Source organism: Pongo abelii, chromosome 19 (assembly GCF_028885655.2).
Source record: "Pongo abelii isolate AG06213 chromosome 19, NHGRI_mPonAbe1-v2.0_pri, whole genome shotgun sequence".
NCBI classification, from domain to species: domain Eukaryota; kingdom Metazoa; phylum Chordata; class Mammalia; order Primates; family Hominidae; genus Pongo; species Pongo abelii.
The window spans coordinates 98176845-98199460 of NC_072004.2; the positions used below are offsets into that span (position 1 = coordinate 98176845).

Below are 22616 nucleotides of genomic sequence, written 5' to 3' on the forward strand. Positions count from 1 at the left end.
TCCCGCCGCCCGGGGTCACGCGCCGCGCGGTCCCGCCGCGCGGTCCCGCTCGGTCCCGCCGCGCGGTCCCGCTCCGCCCCGCAGCGCCTCGGCCGACCCGGGCTTCCGAGCGAGCAGAGAGTCCCGCGCCCCGCACCCCATGGAGCAGCTGCTGCGCGCCGAACTGCGCACCGCGACCCTGCGGGCCTTCGGCGGCCCCGGCGCCGGCTGCATCAGCGAGGGCCGAGCCTACGACACGGACGCAGGCCCCGTGTTCGTCAAAGTCAACCGCAGGACGCAGGTGCTGGCCCGTGCGCAGGCGGGGGCTCTGCGGGTCTCTGCGGCGCCTGGGGAGGCGGAGGGGTCGGGGGCAGGCCCATTTCCTGGGGCTGGGCCTGGGGAGGGGTCGGCTTTGGCCCTTAGGAGGTGGCACCTGCTGGGTGAGCCCGGCTCAAGCGTTCTGTGAAGGTTTGTGTCTGCACGATCCGTGACCTTCCTTTGGCCTCCATGCGCAGCGCGCAGGCTTTTAGGGGTGGTTTTAACTTTTCTATCCAGCAAGCGTCGGGGCATGTGAGGCTTGGGGTCCCTGGCTCAGCTCTGGGCCGCCCCTCTCAGCCCACCGTCCTCCTGCCAGTGGGGAAGAAGCAGAGACATGGCTGGGCCCCTGGCAGGGACCCCACGGGCCAGGCAAGCGTTCTCCTTCCCACAGGCCTTGCCTGTGTTTAGACCTGATTTCTATCTGCTGCTGAAAATAGTTCTATTTAAGAATGTATGGAAGGCCGGGCGCGGTGGTTCGCACCTGTAATCCCATCACTTTGGGAGGCCGAGGTGAGTGGATCCCTGAGGTCAGGAGTTCGAGACCATCCTGGCCAACATGGTGAAACCCCGTCTCTACCAAAAAATGCAATAATTAGCCGGGTGTGGTGGCACGGGCCTGTAATCCCCGATACTGGGAGGCTGAGACAGGAGAATCGCTTGAACCCGGGAGGCAGAGGTTGCAGTGAGCCGAGATCAAGATCATGCCACTGCACTCCAGCCTGGGTGACAGAGTAAGACTCCATCTCAGAAAAAAAAAAAAAAAAAAAAAAAAAAAAAAAAAAAAAAAAAAGCCCGGGCGCGGTGGCTCACGCCTGTAATCTCAGCACTTCGGGAGGCCGAGGCAGGTGGATCACCTGAGGTCGGGAGTTTAAGACCAGCCTGACTAACATGGAGAAACCCCGTCTCTACTAAAAATACAAAATTAGCCGGGGTGGTGGCGCATGCCTGTTATCCCAGCTACTCGGGAGGCTAAGGCAGGAGAATTGCTTGAATCCGGGAGATGGAGGTTGCGGTGAGCCAAGATCTCGCCATTGCACTCCAGCCTGGGCAACAAGAGCGAAACTCCGTCTCAAAAAAAAAAAGTATGGAAAATGTTAACGGAGGAAGTGGAGAAGGTTAGCTTCAGCCTTGAGAGCCAGCAGGTGGGGAAAGGCAAAGGCCCTGCACACTCTGGTGGGGGGGGGGGGCTCTCTGAGGGGCAGCGGGGGTCCTGGTGGGGAGTGCTGGCAGGAGGAACGCCAGAGCCATGCAGCCTGGGCGTGCGATCGGATCCTCCGGCATCATCTGCTCTGCGGGCTCAGAACCCAAATCCCTCAAAGTGGGGAGTCCCACTCACAGGGAAGCAGTTTTTGGTTCGGGCTTCCCACGGGCCCTGGGAAACTTCCTCAGCTGGTCCTGAAAGCTCTGCAGGGTGAGACCCCTCCTTCCCTCCCACCCCTGCGAGGGGCCTGCACACAGTAGCTGCTGAGTCCATGCATCAGAGCAGGTGATGCTGGGGCCCCTGGGGCTTAGCAGCCCCAAGGCCGGGAGTTCCTGGCCTGGTGCATGGGGGGCTCGCCCTGGAGCAGGGCTGGGGTGTGCTAGCCGCCCTCCCACCTGTGGACTCTCACACCCACCCTCGGTGCAGGCTGGCCAGGGCTGCCAGGCTGGGGAGGCTGTGCCTGGGCTTTCCCTGGGGTACTTTGAAGGAAAGGGCGTTCTGTTCCCGTGCACCAGCAGATGCTTTGGTCTCATTCATGAGGTTTGATTTTTTTAAACATGCAATCCTACACTTTGGGAAACTGAGGCATGTGGATTACTTGAGGCCAGGAGTTCGAGACCAGCCTGGCCATCATGGTGAAACTCCATCTCTTTTTTTTTTTTTTGAGATGGAGTCTCGCTCTGTTGCCCAGGCTGGATCTCGGCTCACTGCAAGCTCCGCCTCCCGGGTTCACTCCATTCTCCTGCCTCAGCCTCCCGAGTAGCTGGGACTACAGGCGCCTACCACCTCGCCTGGCTAATTTTTTGTATTTTTAGTAGAGACGAGGTTTCACCATGTTAGCCCGGATGGTCTCGATCTCCTGACCTCGTGATCCGCCCACCTCGGCCTCCCAAAGTGCTGGGATTACAGGTGCGAGCCACTGCGTGTGACGGTGAAACTCCATCTCTAGTAAAAATACAAAAAAACACAGTGGGGTGCGGTGGCCCACACCTGTAATCCCAGCTACTCAGGAGGCTGAAGCAGGAGAATCGTTTGAACCCACGAGGCGGAGGCTGCCGTGAGCTGAGATCATGCCACTGCCCTCCAACCTGGGTGACAGAGTGAGACCGTGTCTGAAAACAAACAAACATGCAATTCTATAGCCCAAGGTATTCACAGACCACGTTCGTCAATGCATGTTTTCAACCAATGTGTAGTGTACGTGAGGTGAGAGTTCACCTAACTGAAAATTGGAATGTTTGTGGGAATATTTCAGAAACAGGAAGGCCCAGGTCCCGTGGGAGGCATTGGGGGCCGGCCGGGTGTGCGGTGCCTTTTACCTTCCCAGCCCCTGCCCTGGAGCTGAGGCCCTGCCTGATGGGCCCATCCCTCTTCTTCCCTGCCCGAAGTGTGTGCCCAAGTCAGCTGCACCGATGCCTCTGCTGTGGCTGCCCCACCCTAAGAGGCAGCAAGGAAGGTGGGTAACCCGGGGGTCCAGCTCTGGACCTTGGTTCACTCACACCTCCCCACGCCCTCAGTGCTCCCTGACACCCACACGTGGCCTGTGCATCCTGCTGTCACAGCAGCCTGCAGACCCCACACCCCTCACACCCCGGGCTCAGCCTCAGCCTTGCAACCTCTCGTCTCCGACGGGGGGGCCCCTCTGCACCCTGCCCTCTGCAGTGGACGCCAGCTCCCAGCCAGAGCCAGCTATCAGTGACTGAAGGTCCTTGTGACTCCCACGTGGTAGCTGCAGTCAAGGGTCCAGTGGGCAGAGGCCCTGGCTGAGTCAACAAGGCCGACAAGGCTGTGTTCTGGATGCAGGCCCGGCAGATGTTTGAGGGGGAGGTGGCCAGCCTGGAGGCCCTCCGGAGCACGGGCCTGGTGCGGGTGCCGAGGCCCATGAAGGTCATCGACCTGCCGGGAGGTGGGGCCGCCTTTGTGATGGAGCATTTGAAGATGAGGAGCTTGAGCAGGTGAGTATGTGTGAGACCCATATGCACACATGTGTACAGGCAGAGAGAGACTCAGAGACACACAGAGAGAGACAGAGAAAGGGATAGAGAGGGGGAGGGAGACAGAAACAGGGAGAAGCCTGTGGCTGAGCCGTCTATACAACTGCCCGGTTATCAGAGGCAGGGCCAAGAGTTCCACCCTGCCATTCTTAATGGAGATAAAAAGTTACTGCTTTCTGGTATATGACTGGTTTTCCTAGATAAGTTTGGCTGTAATGAGGCTGCATTATATATGTGTGTATATATATATATATATATATATATATATATTTATTTATTTTATTTTATTTTATTTTTTTTTGAAACACAGTCTCGCTCTGTTGCCCAGGCTAGAGTACAGTGCAGTGGTGCAATCTCGGCTCACTGCAACCTCTGCCCCCAGGGTTCAAATGATTCTCCCACCTCAGCCTCCTGAGTAGCTGGGACTACAGGTGTTGTATTTTTAGTAGAGATGGGGTTTCACTATGTTGGCCGGGTTGGTCTCAAACTTCTGACTTCAAGTGATCCACCCACCTCGGCTTCCCAAAGTGCTGGGGTAACAGGCCTGAGCCACCACACCTGGCCAAAATAAGTATATTTGAACCCATCATTTGCTTTGTACTTTATTTTTATTTTATTTTATTTTTTCTGAGACAGAGTCTTGCTCTGTTTCCCAGGCTGGAGTGCAGTGATGCAATCTCGGCTCACTGCAAACTCCGCCTCCTGGGTTCAAGCAATTCTCTTATCTCAGCCTTCCGAGTGGCTGGGATTACAGGCACCCCACCATGTCATGCAGCTAATTTTTTTTTTTTTTTTTTTGAGACGGAGTCTCTCTCTGTCATCCAGGCTGGAGTGCAGTGGTGCGATCTCGGCTCACTGCAAACTCTGCCTCCTGGGTTGACACCATTCTCCTGCCTCAGCCTCCCGAGTAGAAGGGACTACAGGCGCCTGCCACCATGCCCGGCTAATTTTTTGTATTTTTAGTAGAGACGGAGTTTCACCGTGTTAGCCAGGATGGTCTCGATCTGCTGACCTCGTGATCCACGCGCCTTGGCCTCCCAAAGTGTTGGGATTACAGGTGTGAGCCACCGCGCCCGGCCTAATTTTTGTATCTTTAGTAGCATGTTAGCCAGGCTGGTCTCAAACTCCTGACCTCAGTGATCCGCCTGCCTTGGCCTCCCAAAGTGTTGGGATTACACAGGCATGAGCCACCACACCCAGTCCAATTTTTTCTTTTGCTTTTTCTTTCCTTTTTTTTTTTTTGAGACAGAGTCTTACTCTGTTGCCCAGGCTGGAGTGCAGTGGCGCGGTCTAGGCTCACTGCAAGCTCTGCCTCCTGGGTTCAAGTGATTCTTCTACCTCAGCCTGCTGAGTAGCTGGGACTACAGGCGCAACACCATGCCCGGCTAATTTTTGTATTTTTAGTAGAGATAGGGTTTCACCATATTGGCCAGGCTGGTCTTGAACTCCTGACCTCATGATCTGCCCGCCTTGGCCTCCGAAAATGCTGGGATTATAGGCATGAGCCACTGTGCCGCTGTGCCTGGCCCTGCATTTTCACTTATCATTACTTTTTCAGCACTCCTCCCTTAATTCCTGGTACCTCCTAAGACTTCTGTTGAAGCTCACTTGGTTAATTTCTCTTTGTGATTACATGATTTTATTTTCTGGAAAGAGTCATTGCCAGTGCTAGGCATGGTGGTTCACACCTGTAATCCCAGTATTTTGGAAAGCCGAGGCAGGAGGAGAACCCATCTCTACAAAAAAAAAAAAAAAAAAAAAAAAAAAAATAGCCAGGACTGGTGGCACAGGCGTGTGGTCCCAGCTAGTTGTGAGGCTGAGGTGGGAGGATTGCTTGAGCCCTAGAAGTCAAGGCTGCAGTGAGCCATGATTGTGCCAACCTGGATGACTCCAGCCTGGATGACAGAGCAAGGCCTGGCCCCAGAAAAGAAAGAAAAAGGAAAAGAAAGAGTCATCGCCTGGTGTTCACTTTTTACTGTTTAAAGAATGGAGAGTAGTTTTTAATGTATTTTAAAATTTCTCAAAATGGAACAAACTGGGTGGTGTTATTTATTATTTGTTATTTTAATCAGCTGCATTTCTTCTTTCCTCAGTCAAGCATCAACACTTGGAGAGCAGATGGCAGATTTGCATCTTTACAACCAGAAGCTCAGGGAGAAGTTGAAGGAGGAGGAGAACACAGTGGGTATGTTCAGATTGCTTTTGGGTACCCTTGACCCAGCCACATTGTCTACCCTAGATTGGTGCTCATGGTACTTCTTGGTGGCATTTCAATAGTAGGTTGAGTTGTATACCGTCTCTCTTTACACTACATTATGAAAATGAGATTATTAAATAAGAATTTTGATGTAGCTGATAAGCTAGTAGAATTGGCACATGATCCCCTTTATACCCAGCCCTCCTGTCTGGTGGGTTTGAGGTAATAATAACCCCTTTTATACCCAGCCCTGCTGTCCATTGTGCTTGAGGTAGGAGTGTCCTGGCAGATCTATATATTGACTAATTGCTACTGTATGTAGTACATCCTCAGACCACCTATATTCTAGCATGCGTAGCCCAGGCTTGTACTGATGCTCTGCTGAGGTCTGGCATTTAAGAGAAAGACAAACAGCTCCTTCAGGCCAAGGATCTCTGTCAACAGGCCGAAGAGGTGAGGGTGCTGAGCCTCAGTACGTGAACAAGTTCGGCTTCCACACAGTGACGTGCTGCGGCTTCATCCCGCAGGTGAGTGCCTGGGTGAGGGTGTTCCCTGATGCCCTAATGCTGGTCACCCACTCTTTATATGTGACAGAATGCCAATCCCCCAGGCACCAGCAAGATTGGCTACTTGATTTCTGAAAGCAGAGTAGAAGCTGTGATACCTGGAATGGGGAGAGCAGATGCTGAGGGTCACTGAGCTGAGCTGGGCAGGCTCATGGGACATGCTCGGGCAGGCAGATCAGCATTCCAAGCAGAGGGGGCCTCGAGTGCAAAGGTTGTGTTGCACAAGGCTTCTGACGAGTATGAGGGACTGGAGACAGTGGGTGATGGGTAGTGTGCAAAGTCAGGGGTTAAGTCCTGATTACTCAGCTCCTCTCCTGAGGCCTTTACAAATTATTATTTATTTAGATACAATTGAGATATAATTCACATAACATCCACCATTTTAAAGGATTAGAATTAATTGGTTTTTAGTACATTCACAATGGTGTGCAACCATCACTGCTGTTTAACTGCAGACCATTTTCTTTCTTTTTTTTTTTTTTTTGAGACGGCATTTTGCCCTTGTTGCCCAGGCTGGAGCGCAATGGCGCGATCTCGACCCACCGCAACATCGGCCTCCTGGGTTCAAGCAGTTCTCCTGTCTCAGCCTCTCAAGTAGCTGGGATTACAGGTGTGCACCACCACACCCGGCTAATTTTTGTATTTTTAGTAGAGACGGGGTTTCATGTTGACCAGGCTGGTCTCGAACTCCTGACCTCAGGTGATCTGCCGTCCTCAGCCTCCCAAAGTGCTGGGATTACAGGCATGAGCCACCGTGCCTGGCCTTAATGTTGTATTTTTAGTAGAGACAGGGTTTCTCCGTGTTGGTCAGGCTAGTCTTGAACTCCCGACCTCAGGTGATCCACCCACCTCGGCCTCCCAAAGTGCTGGGATTACAGGTGTGAGCCACCATGCCTGGCCAGAACATTTTCATTATCCTAAAGCAGAACCCATTAGCAGTCACTCCCCATTTCCCCCTTTCCTGGTCCCTGGCAACCTCTAATGTACCTTCTGTCTCTTTAAATTTTCTGGATATTTCATATGAATGGAAACACATAATATGTGACCTTCTACATCTTTCACTCAGCATCATGTTTTACGGCTCTTCCGTGTTGTAGCAGCTGTTAGAATGTTATTCTTTTATGGCTGAATAATATTCCATTCTATGGCGAGGCCACACGTTTCTTTACATATTCCTTTTTATGGCTGAATAATACTGGGGCCTCTTGAACCATCATCTTTGAAATCTGTGAAGTTCCAAAGAAGGCTTTGGACAGCCCAACTGCCCTGTGCTTCCCTCGAAGAAGCCAATATTGGACCACATTTTGGTTTTGTTAGGAACACAGCACCCATTATATAAGAGCTAGTTCAAAGTCACTGCTTCTTGAAGAGAGAATACTTTCAAATCTGCCTCCTCGTTGACGTCCGTCCTGACTAGTTGGGTCCCTGTGGACAATGACCAAGCTCTCCCTGGTGTGGGTGGAGGGCGATTCTCCCAGCTGGAGGTCACTTGGGGCAAGATCCTCATGAAGCCCAAGCAGATTTAGGGTTCCCAGCCAACAGGCAGTCCTCACATCTGGGCTTGCTAGAATTGCACGTGGAGCTTACCAGATTTACCGAGACCCCCGAGATCTCAGCCACAGCTGGCTCCCTTGGGGTCACACACCTGTCCGCAGCCAGTGAGCAGCACCCTCTTCACCTGTCCAGGTGAGCACGGCTGGGTGCAGCTTGTGGTCCTGCTGTGGATGCTGAGGTCAAGAGCTGCACGTGGCGGGGTCTACAGGACTTGGCTGGCCCAGCAGAGTGGTGTTTCAAAGAAATGAAGTGAAATCTTACCCAGAGCCCCTGTGTGTGAAGCAGACGAGAAGGGGGCTAGTCTGTTTGGAGCACAGGGAGCCCCTCAATGCCCCTCGGACTCCAGGATCAAGGAACCCACCCAGATAAGGTGCAGCCTGGCTAGGAAGGGCCAGGGGCCAGGGAGGACAGCTGCCCTGCTTCCTGCTTGTGCCTCGGACAGCACCAGGTTCCGGAGGCTTCCCACTCCTTGGGAGGGCTCAACGGGTCCTGGGGGAGTGTGTGCTGCAGCCACTGGGGGACAGTGCTGAGCGGTGGGCTCCTCAGACACCTGGGCACTAAGGCCCCCTCGGGCTGCCAGCCGGGTCGGCTGTGGTGCTTGCCCCATGCTCTGTACACTGCCACATACAGGCACCCTTCTAAGCACTTCATTGAACTCAACTCACCCACTTGCCCTAGCAGGTAACCAGGCAGATAATGTCATTGATCCGTTTTATAGATGAGGAAAGTGACGTGCAGAGTTCACGCCTGGGTCCGTGGAGCTTGTCAGCAGGGCAGCTGGGCTTCGACCCTCAGTCTGGCTTCAGACCACAGGCCCTGACCATGACGCAGCCCCTCTGTCAGGGGAGGCCTGGTCACTGGGACCAGCTGTGTACCCAGGTGGCACCTTCCCGGCCCCTCTGTCAGGGGAGGCCTGGTCACTGGGACCAGCTGTGTACCCAGGTGGCACCTTCCCTGGGTAGCTTGGAGGATCATAGCCCCTCTATTCAGGTGGCGGGACTGGGCTAGCCCAGGCTGGTCACCTGCTCCCAACACTAAACCTGATTGTCTTCCAGAAAGAGGACAGAGCTCAGACGCTGGGAGCTTGGGCAGGCAAATGGGAAATGACGGGAGGCTGCACGGTGCACCTCTGAGCTGGGGATCTGACAGCCAGGCTATGGGGAGAGGCCTTTCCATCCTGCTCTTGAGGTGCACACAGCACCAAAGGGTGAGCCCGGGGGCCGAGTCACCACAGCACCCATGTGCAGGGAGATTCTTGGTGGGGGCCGCTGACCAGGGCGGTCCTCCCCAAAGGAGTTTTACAAAATAACCCTTTGTATAAAATCAGCTTCGTATTTTTCTCTGCTGAGGTGTAATTTGACATAAATTGCACCCATTTAAAATGTATAATTTGGTACATTTTGACGTTTGAACCTTTTATCACAGTCACGGTGGGTATACTGATTACCCCCAAAAGGTTCCTCGCGCCCTTCCCTGCCCCTGGGCAACCGTTCATCAGTATTGTCACTGTAGATTACTTTGCATCTTGTGGAATTTAATATAAATAGAATCATGTGGTATGTCTTCTGTCTGCTTGTCTCACTCAGCATAATCATGCTGATATTTATCCAAGTCTAAAATCCTTTGATATTCATCCGTGATACACATCCATGTTGCATGTGTCAAAAGCCCATTCCCCTGTATGGATCTAACACAGCCTGTTTATCCATTCACATGTGGATGGATTTCTGGGTCATTTCCAGTTTTCGCTCATACAAATAAAGCCGCTGTGAACCTTTGTGTACAAATCTTGGTCTGGACAAATGCTTCCACTTATCTTGGGTAAATACCTAGGAGGGGGATGACTGTGTCATACGGTAGGTCCATATTTAGCTCTTTAAGAAACTACTGGCCAGGCACGGTGGCTAGCGCCTGTAATCCCAGCACTTTGGGAGGCCGAGGCGGGTGGATCACAAGGTCAGGAGATCGAGACCATCCTGGCTAACACAGTGAAACCCCGTCTCTACTAAAAAATACAAAAAATTAGCTGGGCATGGTGGCGGGCGCCTGTAGTCCCAGCTACTTGGGAGGCTGAGGCAGGAGAATGGAGTGAACTCGGGAGGTGGAGCTTGCAGTGAGCCGAGATCTCGCCACTGCACTCCAGCCTGGGCGACAGAGCAAGACTCTGTCTCAAAAAAAAAAAAAAAAAAAAAGAAACTACCAAACTGTTTCTAAAGTGGTTGCACCATGTTACATTCTCACCAGCAGCATATGAGAGTTCCAGTTCCTCCACATCCTTGTCAACACTTGAGATTTTCTGTTTTAAATTACAGCCATCCTAGTGGGCGTGAAATATTATCTCACTGAGGTTCTATTTTGCATTTCCATAATGACTAAAGATGTGGAGCATCTATTCATGTGCCTGTTTGCTGACAAAATATCTTCTTTGGTGAACTATCTGTTCAATTATTTTGTCCAGTTTGTGAATACGGTTTTTTCTTATTATTGAGTTTTGAGAGTTCTTTGTGTATTTAGGATATGAGTCTTTTACCAGATATATGATTTGTGAATAGTGTCTCCTAGTTTGTTGTTAGTGTATTTTCTTGGAATTGTCCTTCAGAGGCCGGGCACGGTGGCTCACGCCTGTAATCCCAGCACTTTGGGAGGCCGAGGTGGGCAGATCACTTGAGGTCAGGAGTTCGAGACCAGCCTGGCCAACATGGTGAAACCCCATCTCTACTAAAAATACCAAAAAATTAGCCAGGCATGGTGGCGGGCACCTGTAATTCCAGCTACTGGAAAGGCTGAGGCAGGAGAATTGCTTGAACCCGGGAGGCAGGGAGGTTGCAGTGAGCCGAGATCATGCCATTGCCCTCCACCTGGGCAACAAGAACAAAACTCGGTCTCCAAAAAAAAAAAATGTCCTTATCCTTTTTTATGTTGTTGAGATAGAGTCTCACTCTGTTGAGCAGGCTAGAGTACAGTGGTGCGATCTTGGCTCACTGCAACCCCTGCCTCCCGGGTTCAAGCGATTCTCCTGTCTCAGTCTCCCAAGCAGCTGGGACTACAGGTACCTGCCACCATGCCAGGCTAATTTTTGTATTTTTAGTAGAGATGGGGTTTCACCATATTGGCCAGGATGGTCTCGAACTCCTGATCTTGTGATCCGCCTGCCTCGGCCTCCCAAAGTGCTGGGATTACAGGCGTGAGCCACCACGCCTGGCCTCTTGCTTACATTAGGTTTAATGTGCTCTTCTTTTTCTGGTTGGTTAAGGTAGCAGCTGAGGTCATTACTGTGAGATCTTTGCTAACACAGACGTTTAGTGCTATACGTTTTCCCCAAGTACTGCTTTAGTGGCATCTCACAAATTATAAGTTGTGTTTTTGCTTTCATTCAATTGAAAACACTTTCTAATTTCCCTTTAGACGTCTTCCTTACACAGATTTTAGAAATGTGTTTAGTTTTAAAATATTTGAGGATTTCCCAGAATTTTTCCTATTGATTTTGTTTTGTTTTTCTGAGATGGAGTCTTGCTCTGTCGCCAGGCTGGAGTGCAATGGCACAATCTCAGCTCACTGCAACCTCTGCCTCCTGGTTTCAAGCGATTCTCCTGCCTCAGCCTCCCGAGTAGCTGGGACTACAGGCATGCACCACCGCGCCCAGCTAATTTTTGTATTTTTAGTAGAGATGGGGTTTCACCATGTTGGTCAGGATGGTCTTGATCTCTTGACCTTGTGATCCGCCCGCCTCGGCCTCCCAAAGTGTTGGGATTACGGGCGTGAGCCACCAGGCCCGGCCTTCCTATTGATTTCTAATTGAATTTCATTATACTTTGCATGCTTAAATTCTTCTCAATTTATTGAGATTTGGGTGCATGGAGAGAGAAATCTTACTCTATTCCTCTTCTTATAGGTCACTAATCCTATTGGATTAATAATTCACCCTTATGATTTTATTTAACCCTAATTACCTCCTAGAGGCCCTTTCTCCAAATACAGGTATATTAGGGGTTAGGGCTTCAACGTAGGAATGGAGGTGGGCACCATTGAGTCAATAGCAGGATATGGGATTTATCTATTTTTCGTGCAGTTCTTTTATGTATTTTGAAGCTGTTATTAGAGGTGTAGGCATTTAGGATTATTATGTTCATTAGTCGACTCCCTTTGTGAAATGACTATACTTGATTTTCTTTGCTTTGAAATCTACTTTGTCTTGTATTAATGTAGCCACTCTAGCTTTCTTTTTTTTTTTTTTGAGATAGAGTTTCGTTCGTTGCCCAGGCTGGAGTGCAATGGCGAGATCTCAGCTCACTGCAACCTTTGCCTCTGGGTTCAAGCGATTCTCCTACCTCAGCCTCCCAAGTAGCTGGGATTACAGGCCCACACCATCATGCCCAGCTAATTTTGTATTTTTAGTAGAGATGGAGTTTCCCCATGTTGCTTAGACTGGTCTTTAACTCCTGGGCTCAAGGGATCTGCCCCCCTCAGCCTCCCAAAGTGCTGGGAATTGCAGGCGTGAGCCACTGTGCCTGGCCTCCAGCTTTCTTTTGACTAGTGTTAGCATGGTATATCTTTTCTATCCTTTCAAGCTTTTTTTTTTTTTTAATAATGTCTTTTTGCACATAACTTATTGTTGGATTTGCTTTATTTTTCCAACCTGCCAATCTGTCATTTACCAAGAGTATTTATTTTTGACATTTGTATTTAATGTGCTTAGTCATATGGTTAGTTTTGCGTCTGTCATCTTGCAATTTGTTTTTTGTTTCATCTGCCCTTTGTTCTCTCTTTACCTGCCTTCTTTTGGGTTGAGTATTTTATGTTTCTGTCTTACCTCCTTTGTTGGCTTACTAGGTATCTTTGCTGTGTTTTGAATGGTCCCTCTAGGGTTTAGGCAGCACTTGGCTCCGAATTGCAGCACTGGCCTCTTTTCCCTTGTTGCCCAGGTGAATGAGTGGCAGGATGACTGGCCGACCTTTTTCGCCCGGCACCGGCTCCAGGCGCAGCTGGACCTCATTGAGAAGGACTATGCTGACCGAGAGGCACGAGAACTCTGGTCCCGGCTACAGGTGGGTACGGCAGTGACTTCTCTGGGAAAGAGCTGGTCCTCTCATGATCCCACCGCATTTGTGCGGGGTCCTCTGTAAAACGGAGCTGGAGCAGGGAACACTGAGCCCTGGAGCACACATCAGGGAGGAAGCCGGGGGCAGGGGCAGGGGGTTCCCCCGACAGGGAGTCCGAAAGGGGTGAGGAGTGAAGACACACTTGGCTCCTCGTGCCCCTCTCCACTGCTAGGTCACCAGGTATTTAGCCTCAGACTTTCCTCATGTGAAACACAGGTGCTTGTAAATGGTGGTGTTTACCATGATTACTGTTCTTATTATTAGTAAGACTTGTCTACTCCATCCTGTTCCTCTCCCATGGGAAGATGTGGGTACCAGATGATCCAGAGTGACTGATTTCAAAACATAACTCTCGGCTGGGCGCAGTGGCTCACGCCTTAATCACAGCATTTGGGAGGCCTAGGTGGGCGGATCACTTGAGGTCAGGAGTTTGAGACCAGCCTGGCCAACATGGTGAAACCCTGTCTGTACTAAAAATGCAAAAATTAACCGTGCATGGTGGTGCATGCCTGTAATCCCAGCTACTCGGGAGGCTGAGGCAGGAGAATCACTTGAACCCGGGAGGCAGAGGCTGCAGTGAGGGGAGATTGCACCATTGCACTCCAGCCTGGACGACAGAGTGAGATCCTGTCTCAAAAAGAAAAAAAATCAAAATATAACTCTCAAAATGTTAAAAAAGAATGTGCATGTCAATCTAGAGTGAGTATACATCAAAGAGACTTGAACTCATTAATGAAGAAGCTAGGCTGGGCACGGTGGCTCAAGCCTGCAATCCTAGCACTTTGGGAGGCCGAGGTGGATAGATTACCTGAGGTCAGGATTTCAAGACCAGACTGGCCAATATGGTGAAACCCCATGTCTACTAAAAATACAAAAATTAGCCGGGTGTAGTGGCGGTCACCTGTAATCCCAGCTACTCAGTAGGCTGAGGCAGGAGAATCACTTGAATCCGGGAGGCGGAGGGTGCAGTGAGCCGAGATGGCGCCGCCGCACTCCAGCCTGGGTGACAGAACGAGACTCCCTCTCAAAGAAAAAAAACAACAAAAACAAACAAAACCTGCAGACATATATGTGTAGAGAAATAAAAGTGGCCAGAGTTTGCTAAGGTAGCGCAACACTGGTTCCTATTCTGTGGGTCGATTAAAACTATAACCTCGGAGGTTCTCCACTGTGTGGAGCTTCTAGACCTAAATCAGGAGGAAATCCTACGTTAGACAAAGCTAGACTCCCCTGAAGTCAGGTGGCCCCTATTTCTGGGCTTGGCAGGCAGTGCTGGGGCTGGACACCGAAGCAGATCGCGAGTGGGCTTTGCCTTATTTCCAAGAACGAGGTGATGAGACGGGGGCTCCCTGAGGCCAGCGATAACTGCAGCCGTTGCTCTCGTAGGTGAAGATCCCGGATCTGTTTTGTGGCCTAGAGATTGTCCCCGCGTTGCTCCACGGGGATCTCTGGTCGGGAAATGTGGCTGAGGACGACGTGGGGCCCATTATTTACGACCCGGCTTCCTTCTATGGCCATTCCGAGTTTGAACTGGCAATCGCCTTGATGTTTGGGGGGTTCCCCAGATCTTTCTTCACCGCCTACCACCGGAAGATCCCCAAGGCTCCGGGCTTCGACCAGCGGCTGCTGCTCTACCAGCTGTTTAACTACCTGAACCACTGGAACCACTTCGGGCGGGAGTACAGGAGCCCTTCGCTGGGCACCATGCGGAGGCTGCTCAAGTAGTGGCCCCTGTCCCCCCTTCCCCTGTCCCTCTGTCCCCGTCTCCGTCCCGCCGACCCCCGTCCCTGTCCCCCCGTCCCCGTCCCCCCGTCCCCCACCCCCATCCCCCCGTCCCCCCGTCCCCCCGTCCCCCTGTCCCCCTGTCCCCGACCCCCATCCCCCCGTCCCTGTCCCCCCCGTCCCTGTCCCCCTTCCCCCGACCCCTCCCAGATCCTGGGGACCAATAAAGCCCGCAGCGGGCCTCGGCTGGCGCCCTGCGCCTCCTTTCTCCGCGCGTGGGGCTGCTTTCAGGGCCAGACGCACGGCGAGCTGTGCACGGACGTTTTTGCGGCGATTCAGGGGAAACGCACGCGGACCCGGTAGCCAAGGCCAAAGTCGGCGCAGCGCCCCTCGCGGCCTCCGGGCCCTGCTCCCGCTCTGGGGCGCGCCACGACTCGGCGCGGGTCCCAGCGTGGCGCGAATGGGTGTCAGGGCGGTTGGCTCTGAGGGGTGGGTCCCGGGGCTCGCCTCGCGCCCCCCACCGCGTGCTCAGGCCCCGCCCCTCCCCGTCCACGCGTGCTCAGGCTCCACCGTTCCCCGGTCCCACCCGCCCCTGCCCCACCCCCGCCCCGCCCCGCCCCTGGCGTGTTGAGCCTCCGGCCCCACCGCAAGCCCCGCCCCTCCTGCCCACGCGTGCTCAGGCCCCGCCCCGGCGGCCCCCGGCCCCATCCCGAAGCCCCGCCCCCTCCCCGCCCACCGCCTGCTCGGGCTCCGCACCGCTGTTCTCGGGTCCCGGCCTCACCCCGCAGCCTGGCCCACCGCGTCTCAGGCCCCACCCCCTGTCCCGCCCCACCTACCGCGTGCTCAGGCCCCGCCGAGCTGTCCCGGCTCCACTCGCTCCCTGTGGGGTCCGCGGCGCGCTCTTCCAGAGCCTTTGGGACCCGTTCCCGCTCGCGTCCTCACGTGCACGGCGCCGTCCCGCGCGCGGTATTTTGGCGGCCGGCGCGTTCCGTAGCGAGGCCGGCGAGCGGGGTCGGAGGTCGCGGGGCGGGGCCAGCGTCGGTTGCCGCCTCAGCGGGTGCCTCCTTTTCATCCCTCATCCTTCATCCCCGGCGTTCGCGCTCTAGCGGAGTGGGAGCTGCGAACACGTGAGGCGGGGGCGCGGTCCCCAGGCTGCCGACATGGCCCTGAGCGACGAGCCGGCCGCGGGCGGCCCCGAGGAGGAGGCGGAGGACGAGACACTGGCTTTTGGCGCGGCGCTGGAAGCGTTCGGCGAGAGCGCGGAGACCCGAGCGCTGCTGGGCCGACTGCGGGAGGTGCACGGCGGCGGCGCGGAGCGCGAGGTGGCCCTGGAGCGGTTCCGCGGTGCGTGGGCGGCGCCGCGTGCCCGCTTCCTCCCCGGGCTCGGCGCGCTGAGTGCACTTTCCCGGGCGGGGACCGCAGCCCGGCGGCGCCTGCCGCTTTGCGAGGGCTGTGGGTGCGCGGTCCCGCGGGCTGTGGTGGGGCGCGGCCTTCCTAGGCGGGAGAGGGCCACCCCGGCGCGGCGTTATGTGCACGGGGCAGACGCGCGCCTCCCTTGGAGGGACCGTGGCCCGCGGAGCGCCTGCTCTCGCACGGGGTGAAGCCTTTGCGGCCTCCCCGGGAGGCGGGGTGCAGAAACCCTCCGTCCTCCGTCTCCGTCACTGGAGGAGGTGCCTGGGCCGGGGAGACTCGGGCCACACCCCTCCGGACGGATGGTCAGCCCTGCAGTGTGGACTCCCAGGCTTGCCTCCACCGAGCGCGGTTCCTGTGAATGTTGTGTGGACAGGGAGATAGCGAATGAGAGAGGGGGAACGCAGGAAACAAACCTGCTGCAAACAAAGCGCGCTTCGGGTGGGGAGGGCAGTAGCCTGCCCGTTCCATGGACGCCGTGGACAGAGCGGGCTGGCCGAGTCCGTGCCTCTGCAGGTGGGGTGGGGTGTAGGTACTCCTGTGGAGGCCATTGGATGAGTCTAAATTCTCTGAGTTCAGACCCACCTTTACCGCTGTCTATAATGGGTTATTTGCAAACAAGTCCTTAGGAGCTCATAGCTAAATAGTTACATGGGGCTTTGTAATTCAGTAAAATCATCTTTGTAGACCCTTTGAGTAGGAAGAACTTCTGCATTATTTGGCTTTCCTCATTTTAGAATAACGGCACTTTGATTTTAGGAGTCAGGCAGGGTTGGGGGGCCTCGTGTGGGGAGCGCCGGCTTCGGCGTCAGATGCTCCTGCCTGTGAATTCTGGCCCTGTCGCTTGGACCTGATACTTGATTGCCCATTTCTTCGGCTGTAAGCTGGGGCGGATAACGATGCCTCTCGTGCAGAACTGTTCTGAGGGTGAGGGACCCTCATCCAGGGACCAGTGAAGCCAGATTTCTTGTTCCTGGTGTAACAGCCCAATGGCTTCTTCGTTTTTTTTTTTTGAGACGAAGTCTTGCTCTGTTGCCCAGACTGGAGTGCAGTGTGCAGTGGTGCGATCTCGGCTCACTGCAACCTCAACCTCTTGGGTTCAAGCGATTCTCCTATCTTAGCCTCCCGAGTAGCTGGGACTACAGGCGTGCGCCACCACGCCCGGCTAATTTTGTATTTTTAGTGGAGAGGTTTTCACCATGTTGGCCAGGCTGGTCTTAAACTCCTGACCTCAAGTGGTCGCCCGACTCAGCTTCCCAAAGTGTTGAGATTACAGGTGTGAGCCACTGCGCTTGGCCCCAGTGGGTTCTTTCTGCGGGCTGCCCAGATAGAGTTGATTTGTCAGAGCAGGGGAGTTGCCATGGAGAAGGTTTAGTTCACGCAGAGCCGGTTGAAAGGGAGACTAGACTAGAGGTTTTTTTTTTTTTTTGAGGCGGAGTCTCACTTTGTCCCCCAGGGTGGAGTGCAGTGATGAGATCTCAGCTCACTGCAACCTCCACAACCTCCACCTCCCAGGTTCAAGCGATTCTCCTGCCTCAGCCTCCCGAGTAGCTGGGACTACAGGTGCGCGCCACCACGCCCACCTAATTTTTTGTATTTTTAGTAGTGACGGGTTTCATCGTGTTAGCCAGGATGGTCTCGATCTCCTGACCTCGTGATCCACCTGCCTCAGCCTCCCAAAGTGAGCCACCACGCCCGGCTGGAGTTTTATTATTACTCAAATCAGTCTTCCTGAGAATTTGAGGGCCAGGGTTTTTTAGAGGTAATCTAGGGGAAAGGGTGGGGGGTGGCTGATTGGTTAGGAGTATACAATCATAGGGGAGTCGGAAATGATCCTCCATGATGTGCTGAATCGCGTCTGCGTGGGGTCCCAGGAGCAGTGGGCGGGTCCAGGTGGAGCTATCATGGGTCGGTGGATCCTAGTGTAGGTGTCAGACATGGAAACAATCTGAAAAGATATCTTTAAAGGCCAGTCTCAGGTTTTGCAGTAAGTGGCGTGGTCTGCAGGAGTAACTGGGGAACTCGCATGTCTTGTGATCTCAAGAATAATGGCTGGCAATTATGTTGCACCTTAGCGGAATTCAGGCTCCTCTCCTCCTCCTAGCCTGGCGGCCTCTCATTAACTTTACAGAGGCAGTTGAGTTTTGGGGAAGGGCTCTTAGCATTTAAACTATAAATTAAATGTCTCCCAAAGGTAGCTTGGCAGCTTGAAGACTAAAGGCATGAGGGGGTTGGCTGGATCAGATCTGCCCCATTGCCACAATTTCCTCACTGATCTAACTTTTGCAAAGGCAGTTTTGCTGGTAAGCAGTGGGTGTGGTCAGATGTGGAGGTGGGAGCTGCCGGATTGGACAGAAGCAGTTTCAGCTGCTGAGAGGAGGAGAAAGTGGTGATTCAGGGTCTGGGAGGTTGTGAAGAGCTGGCCGCTGTGTGGAAGGGAGCAGTGCCTGGATATGTCAACCAAAAAGTATCTGAGACAAGTCTCAGTCAGTTTAGAAGGGTAAGGGTGTGCCTGTGAGGCAGCCTCAGGAGGTCACATGTTCCCAAGGAAGTCGGGCTACAGCTTAGTTTTATACGTTTTAGGGAGACATGAGACGTCAATCAATACCTGTAAGATGTACATTGGTCTCGTCAGGGAAGGCGGGACATCTTGGGTGGGAGGGCGTCCAGGGCATTGGTGGATTCAAATATTTCACGATTGGTGATTGGTTGAAAGAGTTTATCTGACGACCTGGAATCCATAGAAGGGATTGTCTAGGTTAAGATAAATTGTGGAGACAAAGGTTCTTCTTACGCAGATGAAGATTCCAGTTAGCTGGTTTCAGAGAGAATAGATTGTAAATGCTTTTTATCAGACTAAAAAGGTACCAGACTTAGTTAATTTTCTCCTGGATTAGGGAAAAGACCTAGAAAGGGAAGAGATTCTCTACAGAATGTAGCTTTTCCCCACAAGAGACAACTTAACAGGGCCATTTCAAAAGATGTCACATATATTTTAGGGAAAAATATTTTGATTTCATTCGGGGCCTGCTGGCTGTCATGTGATGCTGTACTAGAGTCAGGCTGGAATTTGGTGTCTTATTGCTACTTAAGATCGGTTTGAATGCTAATACTGATCAGCTGTGCCTGAATTCCAGTGGGAGGAGGGTATAGTGAGGCGTACTGGGACCGCTCCCCACAATCCCTTCCCATCAGAGGCCTGAACTAGTTCTTCAGGTTAAGTTTGGAATGCCCTTGGCCAAGAGGAGGGGTCTGTTAGATGGCTAGGGGGCTTAGAATTTTGTTTTTAATTTACAGGCATGTTTGGCAGGGGAGTGTGAGAGGAGTGCCAGGGATGTGTGTCTCACAAGGACAGAGTTGAGCTTGGCCCTTAACGGCTGGCAGAGGCAGGAGAGAGTGAAGGAAGAGGCGAGGAGGAGACTCTGTTAGGAAGAGTATAGAGGAAGTGGGAAAAGAGGAACAGTGTGCCAAGCAAGTAAACTGCACGAGGCTGGGCCGCAGTGGCCCTCAAAATGCTAGAGGGAGGTGGGGCATTCCCTCCAGGTGGCCTGTGTGGCCTCCGTGAGTGAGAGGGGAGGTGTGCTCTTGAGAGCTGGGGAAGAGGTGGAGCTGCCCTGTGGAAGCTAGCAAGGGAAGACGGGGTTTCTGAGGCTCATGGGTATGTTTGGCCTAGTGATAATTAATTTTCATGTTATATTTGTTTTTAGTAATAATGGACAAATACCAGGAGCAGCCTCATCTGTTGGACCCACACCTTGGTAAGAATAGAAGCTGCTGATTTTGATCATTCAATTACAGATGACCACAGAGGCCTTGGTGTATGGTGCTGGCACATGCATGTGCTTTGCCAGGATCAAATGCAAAGAAGTGTCCCTGTCTTACTTGCTTGCAGGGCCTGGCTGGTTGGTTTTAGCCGACCTGTGATAGTGGCTTGAGTTCCAGATGTCATTCTAGGCTGGGGGGAGATGTGTTTGAGCTACTTAATTCCTTTCTGCTAAGGAAACAACATCTGCTCCTTATGTTTTTTTTGTTTGTTTGTTTGTTTTTTCTGAGACAGAGTCTCGCTCTGTCTCCAGGCTAGAGTGCTGTGGCACGATCTCAGCTCACTGCATCCTCCAGCTCCCTGGTTCAAGGGATTCTCCTGCCTCTGCCTCCCGAGTAGCTGGGATTACAGGCATGCGCCACCATGCCTGGCTAATTTTTGTATTTTTAGTAGAGATGGGGTTTCACTATGTTGGCCAGGATGGTCTCGATCTCCTGACCTCGTGATCCGCCCGCCTCGGCCTCCCAAAGTGCTGGGATTACAGGCGTGAGCCACCGCGCCTGGCCTCCTCATGTGTTTTTAGTTTACATTAGTTTATTTTAGTTTACATCTGGTCACATGATGTCTTTCTGATAATAGTCATACAGGGTCAGGTGTTTTACATGGGTCATCTTTTAATCCTCACAGCAGCTAAGGAGGGCATCTGTTGTCATCTCCAGTTTACAGATGGGGACACTGAGGCTCGGTTTTCTTACTTTAGTGTAAGAGGTGTGGTTTCTTATTGTTTTCTTTATTTTTGATGTATTTCACACTGGTTAAAATTTTCCTTTTTCTACCTACAAATGTAACACATGCTCCTGGCAGTTAACCTGGGAAAGAGGAAGGTAGCAATATTCACCACGTTAAGAGGCAGCACCCTGGGTGGGGGCACCCTGGCTTCACAGCCCGGTTTCACCATTCAGTCTTTGAGCTGCTCTTTGCTGGGGTTTCCTCGCCCCTCTGTGGTGTTGAGATCTGTATGGGAGATGCTAAGGGTCAGCCTTTCGTGTGCGCACATGTGCCTCTTAAAGAGTAGCTGGTGCTGTGCATCCTGTTCTGGTTTTTTTACTTCAAATAACAGATTTTGGCTGGGAGCGGTGGCTCATGCCTGTAATCCCAGCACTTTGGGAGGCGGAGGCGAATGGATCACTTGAGGTCTGGAGTTCGAGACCAGCATGGCTAACACGATGAAACCCTGTCTCTACTAATAATACAAAAAATTAGCTGGGCATGCTGGCAGGTGCCTGTAGTCCCAGCTACTTGGGAGGCTGAGGCAGGAGAATGGCGTGAACCCGGGAGGTGGAGCTTGCAGTGAGCTGAGATCACTTCACTGCACTCCAGCCTGGGTGACAGAGTGAGACTTCATCTCAAAAAAAAAAATACCCTCTAAATTCTGGATTCAAGAATTCATTGGGATCAGCCTTGTCCTTCCGTCCTCTTAGAAAAATTTATAGGCCTTGTGAAGGAGACCAAAGATAGAGGTCCTTGGGAGAGGGTCAGCTGCAGGGAACATGACTGACATCTGGTGGAGGGGCTAGCCGTGCTGGATGGCGTGGCAGGCAGTGGGCTCCCCAGGCCATATCTTGTAGGAGGTCTTGGGTTCCTGGAGTTCCTGTGTGTGAGCGCTGGTTCCCAGGAAACAAATGTGATCACTGCTCACAAGGTAGCAAGTGGTGTTTTTATATCTCTTCAAGTAACAACATTGGACCTGTAGTTAAATGTCTTTATTCTTGCCAGACCTCTTTCCAGAGTGGATCATGGAATAGTCACACTTGTTGTGAGCTGCTTAGAGTGCTGCGAATGATTTTTAGAGTTATTTTCTTTCTTTGCAAAAACTTTTTGGCCGGGCGTGGTGGCTTATGCCTGTAATCCCAGCACTTTGGGAGGCCGGGGCGGGTGGATCACCTGAGGTCGGGAGTTTGAGACTAGCCTGACCAACATGGTGAAACCCCGTATCTACTAAAAATGCAAAAATTAGCCGTGTGTGGTGGTGCCCGCCTGTAATCCCAGCTACTCAGGGGACTGAAGCAGGAGAATTGCCCGAACCCGGGAGGCAGAGGTTGCGGGGAGCCAAGATCATGCCATTGTACTCCAGCCTGGGCAACAAGAACGAAAATGTCTCGGAAAAAAAAAATAATAAAAATAAATAAATAAAAAAATTTTTTTTTGTAGAGACAGGGTCTTGCCGTGTTGCCCAGGCTGGTCTTATACCTCTGGGCTCAAGCAGTTCACCCACCTTGGCCTCCTAAAGTGCTGGGATTTCAGGTGTGAGCCAGCGTGCCCAGCTGAGTTCATTATTTTCTGGAATTCCCTTTTAGAAAAAGGAAAATGTAGTTGTGGGATGCTGGTCCTTTCTCATTTGTTGCACATTTTTCCAGCCTTTTGCTTCTTTTTTTTTTTTTTTTTTGAGATGTAGTCTCTCTGTTGCCCAGGCTGGAGTATAGTGGCCCAATCTTGGCTCACTGCAACTTCTGCCTCCCGGGTTCAAGCGATTCTCCTGCCTCAGCCTCCCGAGTAGCTGGGATTAAGGTGTGTGCCACCACGCCTGGCTAATTTTTGTATTTTAGTAGAGATGAGGTTTCATCATGTTGGCCAGGCTGGTCTTGAACTCCTGACCCCTAGGTGATCCGCCCACCTTGGTCCCCCAAAGTGCTGGGATTACAGGCGTGAGCCATTGTGCCCGGCCTGCTTTTGCCTTTTAATATTGTGTCTAGTGTATTTTATCTACTGAAGTTTTTTTGTGTTTGTTTTTTTTAAAGAGATGGGCTCTTGCT

At 52.5% G+C, this 22616-nt stretch overlaps 2 protein-coding genes across 13 annotated transcripts in view; both read left to right on the plus strand.

Annotated features, from left to right (window-relative positions):
• Positions 1 to 14895, plus strand: FN3K (fructosamine 3 kinase). Of its 2 annotated transcripts, none has more exons than XM_024234563.3 (6): positions 1 to 280; positions 3302 to 3453; positions 5586 to 5677; positions 6134 to 6216; positions 12732 to 12854; positions 14295 to 14895. In XM_024234563.3, the coding sequence occupies exons 1-6, from the start codon at positions 140 to 142 to the stop codon at positions 14631 to 14633; spliced, it is 930 nt and encodes a 309-aa protein (XP_024090331.1). In that variant the 5' UTR covers positions 1 to 139; the 3' UTR covers positions 14634 to 14895. The 2 variants fall into 2 exon arrangements, with proteins under 2 accessions (XP_024090331.1, XP_054391886.1); XM_054535911.2 differs by lacking the exon at positions 1 to 280 and adding an exon at positions 1538 to 2954 and having other exon boundaries at positions 14295 to 14801.
• Positions 14896 to 15357: 462 nt separating this feature from the next.
• The window catches only part of TBCD (tubulin folding cofactor D), a 202595-nt gene continuing 195336 nt past the window's right edge, over positions 15358 to 22616 (plus strand). For 5 of the 11 annotated variants that reach the window (XM_054535913.2, XM_054535916.2, XM_054535915.2 and 2 more), the window contains exons 1-2: positions 15496 to 15974; positions 19748 to 19798. In XM_054535913.2, the coding sequence (XP_054391888.1) occupies positions 15791 to 15974; positions 19748 to 19798 (235 nt within the window). In that variant the 5' untranslated portion in view covers positions 15496 to 15790. Of the gene's footprint in view, positions 15975 to 19747; positions 19799 to 22616 lie in introns of all 11 variants that reach the window. The other 6 variants (XM_054535917.2, XM_054535919.2, XM_054535914.2 and 3 more) reach the window with 4 other exon arrangements.